Source organism: Pinus tabuliformis, chromosome J (genome assembly GCF_031772625.1).
Source record: "Pinus tabuliformis cultivar Carrire ecotype Pingquan chromosome J, CPIR1, whole genome shotgun sequence".
Classification (NCBI taxonomy): Eukaryota; Viridiplantae; Streptophyta; class Pinopsida; order Pinales; family Pinaceae; genus Pinus; species Pinus tabuliformis.
In genome coordinates this window covers 121,330,868-121,341,697 of record NC_142295.1, presented here as the reverse complement: position 1 = coordinate 121,341,697, position 10,830 = coordinate 121,330,868, and the positions used below count along the sequence as shown (strand labels likewise).

At 33.9% G+C, this 10,830-nt stretch overlaps 1 protein-coding gene and 1 pseudogene across 1 annotated transcript; one reads left to right on the top strand and one right to left on the bottom strand.

Moving 5' to 3' along the window:
* The first annotated feature begins 4,345 nt into the window (after positions 1 to 4,345).
* Positions 4,346 to 5,219, top strand: LOC149225879 (pathogenesis-related protein 1-like). Its single transcript, XM_089375162.1, has 2 exons — positions 4,346 to 4,581; positions 4,701 to 5,219. The coding sequence occupies exons 1-2, from the start codon at positions 4,398 to 4,400 to the stop codon at positions 5,000 to 5,002; spliced, it is 486 nt and encodes a 161-aa protein (XP_089231288.1). The 5' UTR covers positions 4,346 to 4,397; the 3' UTR covers positions 5,003 to 5,219.
* A 4,411-nt stretch (positions 5,220 to 9,630) lies between these two features.
* Positions 9,631 to 10,164, bottom strand: LOC149225878 (ADP-ribosylation factor 2 pseudogene; annotated as a pseudogene).
* Positions 10,165 to 10,830: the final 666 nt, after the last annotated feature.

Below are 10,830 nucleotides of genomic sequence, written 5' to 3'. Positions count from 1 at the left end.
GACCTAATCTTAGGATCATCAAATCTTGTCTTATACATTGTATTCATTGTAAATTGAGCTTCCCACTTCAAAGTGGACTGTAATTATTAGATTGCCATCGTTTTAATGAACGTGCCTCATAACACCTTTCCATAATGCTAAGGCTTCTACTAAGTTGCTGGAAACATTGTGAAAAGCCCTATAAAAAATAAACTATTAGATTTTTCCTGAGACCATATAGACTCTCACCACAACTTGTCACCCTATTACCTAATTGCTATAAAATATTGTATTTAAAAATAAAACAAAATTGTTATATTTATCAAAACCTAGACTCTGACCCCAACTTGTCACCCTATTACTTAATTGTTATAAAATATTATATTTAAAAATAAAACAAAACTATTATATTTATCAAAACCGCTTATATTATAAAGTTGATAATAGATGTTTATTAAACAAAATTATAAAAACAATCTTTTATATTGATATTTATAATTATTATAATATTAATTATTTTATTTTATCAAAATAATTATTAAAATTTAATTATTTATATAAATATATTAAATTTTTACATTAAACATAATTATTGTATTTTAATTATTTTAGAATTTTATTAAAATTCATAATTTCAAATTTAATTTTCTCATGATTATATTATTTAATTTTAATTTCAGTTTTTTATAAAAATTATTAAATACAATTACTTTTTCATAAATATTCATTTCATCATAGAAAATAGTCATTTCATCATTTTTTTTAAGTTGAATATTTGCTATTAATTCAAAAGATGATTACATTGTGAGTAGAGAAGTTGCGAATAAACAAAAGCCTCACTCTTATTGGATTTGTTGGCCAACAAATACATACAAAAAAAGATGGATACTAATTGAACAAACTGGGAGATTTCATGTCAATAACCCAACTAGCACAAAATTGAGAAAAAAACAAAATGTTTCCAACTTTCTTCATTCCATATTATCATCGTTGGGACCCTGTGTAGAGTTACCTCTATTAGTCGGGTGATGAAAGGTATCATGGACGTGAAACTCCATATGGGCCAACTGCCTTTCAAAACTATCCATCTGATCTTGCAAGTGTTTCTGATTACGGCTTAGTAACTCATGGAAATCTAAGATGCATCCTTGGTTGTGCAAAATATCATTAAGAAAATTGAGAATTTCATTGTGGTCATTTCTACTGTCTTGAGCTTGTTGGTCCACCAAAGCTTGGACAAGGCGAATCTGAGCTTCTTAAATAAAAAGCGGGTGGCAGATCAACTCACCTAGGAGAGCCAGCAAGAAATTGATCAAGCTCTCCCTCTTTCGCCAAAGGATCCCCTTGCAATCTATCTCCTTGGCTCCACTGGCCACCCCCACAACGAGAACGACCACGTCGCCACAACATAGGTGGCCTATTGAGTAAACTACACCCACCCTCAACAAATGGTCGTTCTAACTATGTACAAACGATGCCTCTCTTCTGGACCCACCGAGGTTTGACAATTGAAGAGGGCTACACCAACCCCAACTGAGAATGGTCGGGAAGTTGTAGTTTCCCTAGGAAACCCACCTCAAATCCCAAATACACACTCTAAACAATGAATGATAGACGCCCACAATGGATTGTGGTGACTAAGATAAAAAACAAGATTTGGAAGGGGCATTCCTAAACCCAACACTCCAAGGACTCCAATAGCCAAGCGCCCAGAGCAAGAAAATTCTCCACGCTCCTGACACTAACCAGCAGTGACTAAGAAGTGCCAAACTTGTCTCTGCCCATAGATCTCTGACAGAAGAAGAATAACACTAAACTTCGTAAATAAAAATAGAGCGGGATGATTATCCCCTTAAATTTGTTTAAATTTTGTACATAACACAAATTCAAGCATCCTTGGGAGAAAACTAGGCCAGAATACTAGAGAAGACCGAATAATCCACCCAAAATGGAGAGATTGGCAAAAAATTACCTGAGATAATCCACTAACATGCAACGCGACCTTCCTTGCGTTGCACAGCCAGACTGCTTGGAAGGATCCTTGCAATGGGTTGTCGCCTTCACCACGAATATTTCCATCAGTGTAAAGGCCCAATAAATCAGTCGAACTCGGGTCCCGGATTACAAACTGAGCAACAAGAGGAACTTGCAGTTCATCCTTCTAAGACCTCTGAACCACTATGCAAAACACACCTCTAGCAGTGAAGCAACTTAGGGCTCGGAGAAGTCCACTTGTAGAATTGGAGCCAACAGTGCCATCCTCTACTACAAATTTCATAGCACTATTGTTCCAAATGATTTTCCAAGTTAGCAACCTCCCTAATATTCCTTCCACCGTCTCAAGAACATTTGTCGAGAAGATTCTCAATGCTCTTGCACCAACATGTTTATGAATTAAGATGGTCACGTGGGGGATAATCATTCCCATCTTCGATAGTACTTCCCTCGATCGTCACCCCAGCCGGGAGATTCATTTTGTCTATTAGTTAGAATACATGTTTCAATTATTTACTTAAATTTATTTAACTTTTATTTTTTAATAATATAACTTTTAATTTAACATTTTTATTAAAAATAAAAATATTAAATAAATAATTAGTTTAATGTGCCTATTTTGAAATAGTAATTCAGAATTTCAATCTAGTTATCAATATTTATTAGGCACATGTTAGAGATTTAACATCCATAGAATATTATAGGATATTCATAGCAGTATACAATGATCAAAAGTTGAGATTTATCTAATTTATATTAAAAAAATTCGATCAATAATAATAATAAAGTTATAATTTAGTTAATTTTATATTTTTTTTAGTTTTAGTAATGTAAAACCTATTATGAAATGTTTTGATGCTTATTATAAATAGATGTCTATTAGACTTAATTTATATAATCATAACATTTACTAGACTAAATTTATATAATTGCAATAGTTTTAATATTTTAAATATAATATTTTATACAATGTAAATAAGTATGATGGTTAAATAAATGTTTTTTCACTAAAATATATTCAAAAATTACAAATTCACATCCCAAGAAAATAAAATATAATTTGTATGCATACCTTTAATTAACTTTAATTTTATTATAGTTAATTTTGTTTTCACATGGAAAGAGGATAAAATATAATATGCCAACATACCTCTAACTAACTTTAATTTTATCATAATTACAATTTTGTTAGTAAAAACATCATAGAAATACATTCCATTTGCTTCTCATACATATTTCTTTGTTGTAACTATTCTTTACACTTAAATTTATGACATGACCTGTTTTTAGCGTTCAAATTTATGACATTTTCATCAAAATACATTCCATTTTCTTATTATGCTTATTTCTTTATTATATTTGCGGCTGGCAAGATATATAACATTATGAAATTAAATTTATTATTTTTAAATAAAATTTTGTTTCTATTTATCTCAAATATGATTGGTTGAAATGTCTCCCCTCTTATTGTGTAATGATGGAAAGAATTGACTTTTGTGTACTCTATTATTAATTACTATGTACTATATCACTTACTTATTACTATGTACAATAAATATAAATAATTTGAAAAATAACATTATATATTAATCACTGTGTACCATAAAATCAAAGTATTTTTAATTAAATTTAAAAATTCAATTTTCTCATTTGTATAAAATATTAAATATACCATTTTTATGGGTTTTATTTTTTAATTAGAAAATAATTTTAAAAAAATATAAATTTAATGAAACTATATAAAAATAACATGAGTAAGTATTAAATTGAGAATTTTGGATAAGTATTAAATTGACAATTTTTATGAGTTTTTTTTTAATGATGAAAATATCAAGGCATCTAAAGAGCCCAATAATTAAGTTCACTTACCAGAGGCGACATTTGAAAAGCCGTTAATCAACCTCCGTAATGACGCCATCGGCAATTGAAAAGCCCAGTACAAATACACAGTAATAAAGCTCAAAAACCCGAACGCTTTCGAAAAGCGTAATGCGCTGTCAAAATAAAGGCCTACCCAACAAATTGATAAACGTAATTGGTGAATCTGAAATAAATGTACAATTGTAAACCATTTCAGTAAAGATAAACCTATATATTCGGTCCAGATGAGCAGCATCTATAAGTTCGGTCCACCACAAAATCCTGGTTTCTACATTCTACAGTCGTCTTACCGACATTTTACGGGAAATCCGTGATGGGGTTCGCAGTTGCACTAACCTGCCTTTGACATTCTCGACGGAATACGATTGCAAAGAATTCACTCAGGTTACCCCGTGATTGTGACATCTAATGAACTACCACTACTCTTAAATGCACCGTTTTGGGTGTTAGCCTTTATATACCGTTTCTTCCTCCTCCTTAGTGCACACCACAACAAGCAGCTTATATTTCTTGTTGTTGATAGACTTCTTTAGGTAATCAAGATGGTGAGTGGGACTGCAACAAGTGAAGATTTGAGTGAGGTGGAAGCAAGGAGATTATGGAACGCCCTAGTGAAGGACAGCCACAACCTCCTTCCAAAGATTTTTCCTGATTTTTTCTCTTCCGTCACCTTCCTGCAGGGAGATGGAGGAGTCGGCACCATCAAGCAGCTCAACTTCACCCCTGGTAGTATGGCTATAAAATCAACATTAATGGGGATAAATCAAGATTATATTTCAGCTTCTAGTTTTTTCCTCTATTGACTTAGAGTGCAGTTATAACGGTTTTTCATTTTCATGTCTCAGCTAACAAGGATTTCAGCTACGAGAAGGAGCGAGTCGATGAAATGGACGAGGAGAAGATGGTGTTCAAGTATACCACCATAGAAGGAGGGCTGCTCGGCAAGAAACTGAGTGCCTCAAACTTTGAGCTCAAAATCGTTCCCAGGAAAGAAGGCGGCTGTGTGGTGACTTGGATCTGCAACTACGAAACCCTCCCTGGCGCTCCGGTTGACGAAGGCAAAGCACAAGAGATGAAGGAACAGAGTAATGCCATGTTCAAGAAGATTGAGCAGTATCTGCTCTCCAACCCCACCTTGTACTGCTAAATCTACATCTCTATCTGTCCAAACTATGTTTTATGGAACGGGCTATCTACAATAAAAAGAGGAAATGGCTATGATATCTGTACCTTCTAGTTATCGTTTTACTCGTCGCTAATTCCGTCTCTGTAACGTTGCATTGTTATGAATCCGACGGACTATTATATTGCATGGTTTTTTATCGGTTTATCATAATGCAATAATCATGCATATATTTTTTAAATGATATTTATATGTTCTGTTATTCACACTGAAGATATTTTCAATGCCCTTAATCGTTACCATAACTCAAAAATATCCTCAAGTGCAGTCCGATGAAATCCCCATAACACTGCATTTTAATCTATTGTTAACCACATTAAACGATTATGGATGCCTGCTATGTTGGAATGTTTGGGAATAGGAGGATTGTGAGCAACCCCTTCAGACTAGGATATATCACCGCAACTGTACTTTAGATCTAAAACTCTACGTTCCTGGACAAACTCATAGAAATATCAGTATTTCCATTTGAAATATTGTCTTGTTAAACTTCATTTTGTTTTTGTGTTGTACTATAGTTGAAATTCCTTAGCAGAGACAACCATACAATTTACAATTTAAAAGAGGAGTTGTCTACTGAAACCATAAATTTGGCTATATCATAGATTACTGGCCAGAATCTTCTTAAAAAATTCCAAAAATCAGAATGTTGGAGTGTTTGAATCACTTATTTATTTTTATGGTGGAAATGGATTCAGCATCATCGAGAATCTCTGGGGCACCCAAAATTTTGAAGTTTGATAGCTATAAACCACAATTTTTTGAATTCTACCAATTTTTATCATAATCTTGCCAGAATTTGCATTATTGTCTGGGCTCTTTAGACTACGCTTGCTGACTATATCATTCTTGATATCATTTAACTTCTTTGGATATATTAATCAGCTTTGGAAAAGTAATATTGAAAAGAACTAAAATTTTATGGATAAATGTAAAAACATAGTCCTATTACAAAGAGTCAGCAACAATTAAATAATTAAACTATAAAAAAAAAATATTATGATCAATAAAATACAATAATGGAAAAGCTTGAAAAAACATTGTTATTAAAAAAAAGAATACAATAATTATAGGTTAATAAATATTTATTGTTAAAAATAAATATGATAATAAATGGAAAGAAAATATTTATTATGGAAAACATTATATATTTAATTTATGAGGACACTTCACAACTTCACTGTTATTAGAAAGAATACAACAATTAATAGAAAATCAGACATGAATGATTACAAGTTAATAAATATTTATAGTTAAAAATAAATATTATAATGAATGGAAAGAAAATATTAATTATAGAAAAAGTTATATTTTCAATTTTTTTTTATAATTAATTTATGAGGACACTTGGCCATTTTTTTTTATACAATTATTAAATCTAACAAATTCATTTTAAACAAGAAAACTAGTCATCCACCCATTAAAAATTAGAAATTCAAAAATTAATTTCAATTTCTAAAAAAATAAATTTAATATTAAATTTTACCAAAAATGTAATAAACTTTGCAAATTAATCAAGAGCGAAAGTATTTTGACTCAAACTGAATACAATAAACTATGACTTCACCAAGGAAAACTTTATGGGTTAAATTTAGTAAATGGCTTCATATTTCATGATGATGATGATGATGATGGTTAACGTCCATTCAGACCAAATTGGTCTATCGGACCTAAAATTTCTTAATTTCCAATTGTCTGGCTCCTCGTCTTTCTTGGCGAGATTGGTGATGTAGCTTTCTTTTTCTTCTCTACGGTCTTCCAACTTTCTTTATCTTGCATCTCCTTCATCTTTTCTGGTTCTTGGGACATTGGTGTCTTAGCTTCGCGATCTATTGTGTTCGTCCTTTTGGAGATAGTCAGAGAAGAAGTTTGGTCTAGGAGATCTGCTTTGCTGTTAAATGAAGATTTATTTTGTGCGTTATTCGAAACCTCATAACTGTCAATGCTTGAGGGTTTGTTGAGTTCACCTTTTTGTTGTTAGGCGGGACATTCCCCCTGCTTGTCTTGAGAGTTGTTTCTATCTTGCCCGATTTCTTGTAATTCAGAGTTTTCTCGAGAGTATTCTTCTTGGATGACAATGTAGTGTTCTTTTTGCGCTCCTTCCCACCATGTAGATCTGTGGTGATTTTCTCTAGCAGAATTTTTCTAGGAGGCTTTTGGGCAATTTTTGGCTAGGTGGCCTGTCTCAAAGCAAGATCAACTTCTGAAGAGGACACTTTCATAATCGAGTTTCTGGTTCCACACATAGTCTTTACTTGTTAGGTGTATTTCAGCTGGGAATCCAGCGCTGAAGTCCATTTCCACACAGATCCGTGCATACATGGTTCTAGCATATTCCTCTATTTCTGGGCACGTACAGTAAAATTTCCCAACTGCATTTCCAATGGCCTCTAGCGAAGAGAAATTCCAGAGATGCAAGGGTAGGTTTAGCAATCTCACCCAAACTGGTGCTGAGGTTATGATTGTATAAAATAACTAACTAATTCCTATTTGGTATAAAAATGATTGGCCCAAACTTTATAGGAAAAATTTAGTGTATTTTCAAATTTTCAAAATTTCAAGGATTATATAAAAACATTAAAATTTAACTTTTTTTAACAAAATTATTACCAAATATTTGAAAGTTTGCATATTACAGATTAGAAAAATTAGCCAAAATTTTTACACTTCAAAACAATTTTTCATCTTTAAAGTTAAAATTTTTCGTGAAAATGTAAACTAGCACAATTACCAATTATAATATTTTCTTTTAAATACATTTCTATTCTTAAAATTTAAAATTTTCCATGTGATTGTAAGCTAGCACAATGACAAAATATATTTGATATACATCTCGTGAAACTTAATTAAGAATAGTATATGTATCAATGAGGTGATAGTGATGTGTGTGTTCAAGTTATCTATACAAAGTTAATCCATGTCGGTGAGCTTATAGTGATGTGTGTTCGAGTTATTTATATAAAGTTAATCTATGTGTCAGTGAGCTGATAGTGATGTGTGTGTCATGTATGTGAGATCTAAAGATTAACTTAGCTATTTTTAGCAGTTTTGAATCTTTATAATCATATAAAATTTGAAAAATTGAATTGAGTGAGCAATGTAATTCAACAATAGCTAGAGTTTTGAGTGTATTAACCTTATCTTTCTTCTCGAATATTTATAATCATGTAAGATTTGAACAATTGAATTAAGCAAGAAATGTAATTGAACTGCAGCTCTGATTTTGAGCGTGTTAAGTTTATGTTTCCTTCTTTGTCTGTTTAGCAAATTGATATGAGAGCGATGTTTCGGATAAAATTTCATAGTGCAAACTATACACATTGATCAATTTTGATATTACGTATATATACAAGAAGTGTTGTCTCAAGATAGGGAAACCATCTTCGACACATAATCAGTTAGTTGAGAGAATATCTCAACCACACACCAAACTAGAGAAATATAGATATAACGACTCCTATAGAGTAGGAACAAACTCCTTTACATAGAAAGTCACAACTGAGACAAGTAGGAATTACATTTTCCATCACTCCCCCTTAATGACTACTTGTCTTGAGATCAATCTACAAGATCTATATCACATCTGGTCCAGTCTGGTAATTACACCTTGTATCTTGTTAATGCAATTGTCGATGTCCATATAAAGTAACAACCATCTACGGGAATGCATGGGTTCTAAAACACTGTAACTGTGAGTCTACTAGGAAGTCCTTCACATGGTTCACCCAACCTCTTGATGAACTCCCCCTAAATATAAAATTTCACCTCATGGAGTCTAAAGCCAATACAGCCCACCCAAGTGTATCCATCCTACATGACACACTCTTCTAGGTTGTCAAAACTCTCTAACAGAGGGAACACATAACAAAGGGTATGCATGCCTCTCTGGGTCTTACAGCAAGTACATAAAACATTTGAAGGACCACAACTAACCATTACAAAACAATATATGACATGTAGATATGTTTTAATTACAATATGTGAGTCATAATACACCATGATCATGAGTCTATTCCATAAACTCACACAATCTTGATTGTCCACCATCCCTTAGTATATGATGCATCTCCTCTAATGCCATATTCAGTGTCATGTCTTCATCATATCCTGCAAATTTTTGTATTGTCGGATTGACTAGTTCCAACGCACACTAAAAAAATGTGACAATAGTTGGTCAGACCAATGTCACTTCAATAACAACCAGAAGTATTATGACATGACATACTTATTATTAAAATCAACATTAAAATCATCAACACTAGCCCCAAATTCTTGCATTTCAACTTGACTGCCGACACCTTTATGATTCGACCATCAATTTCCAGCTACCCATTTAGAGTCCATGCAGCTCAAGCATCTTCAAATTTTGTAAATCAAACAAATCACCACAGTCCTCTACGCTCCTTGGCTCGAGAATGGGAAACAGTTGGTGACCTCCATAACGATTCAAATATCCAAACCCATAGAAGAAATTGAATAGTAGTCAAAAGTCACTTTGACTACACTTATTTCTTCAAATTGTCTCTGACAAAAAATCAAATAAGGCGACATTTCCCTACAAAAATTCCAGGAACCCAGTTCACCATATTTCTTCAAGCCTTGTTTACAATGTTGTTGGAGAGCCAATCGAAGCCCTCACCAGAAGTGGCACAAGTGCTTTGGATATACTAGTGGCACTACCTAAGGGAATACAACCCAAGTTTGTCAGTGATCTATGCAACATTCATAGCATTTGGAAGATCTTTCTTATTGGCGAACACAAGTAATATAGCATCATGTAGTCCATCCTCATTCAACAATCAATGTAGTTCATCCTTTGCTTCTACAACATGGTATCTATCATTGCTATCAACCACAAAGATGAGACACTGAGTATTTTGGAAGTAGTGTCTCCACAGTGGCTAGATCTTGTCCTGCCCCCCAACATCCCTCACAGTGAAGTTGATGTTCTTGTACTCGACGGTTTCCACATTGGATCCAATGGTAGGGATGTTTGTAACATTTTCTCCCAGCTTTAGCTTATACAAGATGGTTGTCTTACCAGTGGCATCGAGACCAACCATCAGAATGTGCATTTCCTTCTTTGCAAAGAACCGGCTCAAAAGCTTGGTAAAAGTGAGTCCCATCTTGACCACCTATTAGAGATCCTGAGTTGAAGGTTCAGATCTGAGATTCAAGGGGACAAGAACGACTCCCCGCAAACACATCTGAGACACCTCTCAAACACCTAGCACTGCAACTGAAAAGGGGAGGGGGCGATACTGTGAATGTCAGCCCCATTCCCAGTCCCAGTCCAAGTCTCGATCCCATCTTGACCACTTGTTAGAGATCCCAAGTGGAAAGGTCAAATTTGAGATTCGAGGGGAAAAGAATCACTCCCCACAAAGATATATAAGATGCCTCTCGAACACCTAAAACTGCAACCGAAAAGGGGAGGGGGATATACTACGAATGCCAACCCTATTCCCAGTTCTAGTCCAAGTCCCGATACCAGCATGCCTCTTGGCACTGAGCGATGATGTTAAATGCCAGATCTTAGTGAAGTTCTCACAAAATCGAGTCATATGACCGATACACATTGTCATCTTGAACAATGCAAACCATAATTTCTCCATCAGTCCAGCCCAAGCCAATCGACCTTCCACCAGGCCTCCCAAAATCATAGGCACCACCGTTCACTAGCTCTCTGGTTCCACGCACACTCATATGTAGCAACCACCACGGAGGTCTGCCTAAGCAGATCAATCATCCCTCCTCAGCGACCATGCTTCGGATCCGCAATCGCGCTCGTC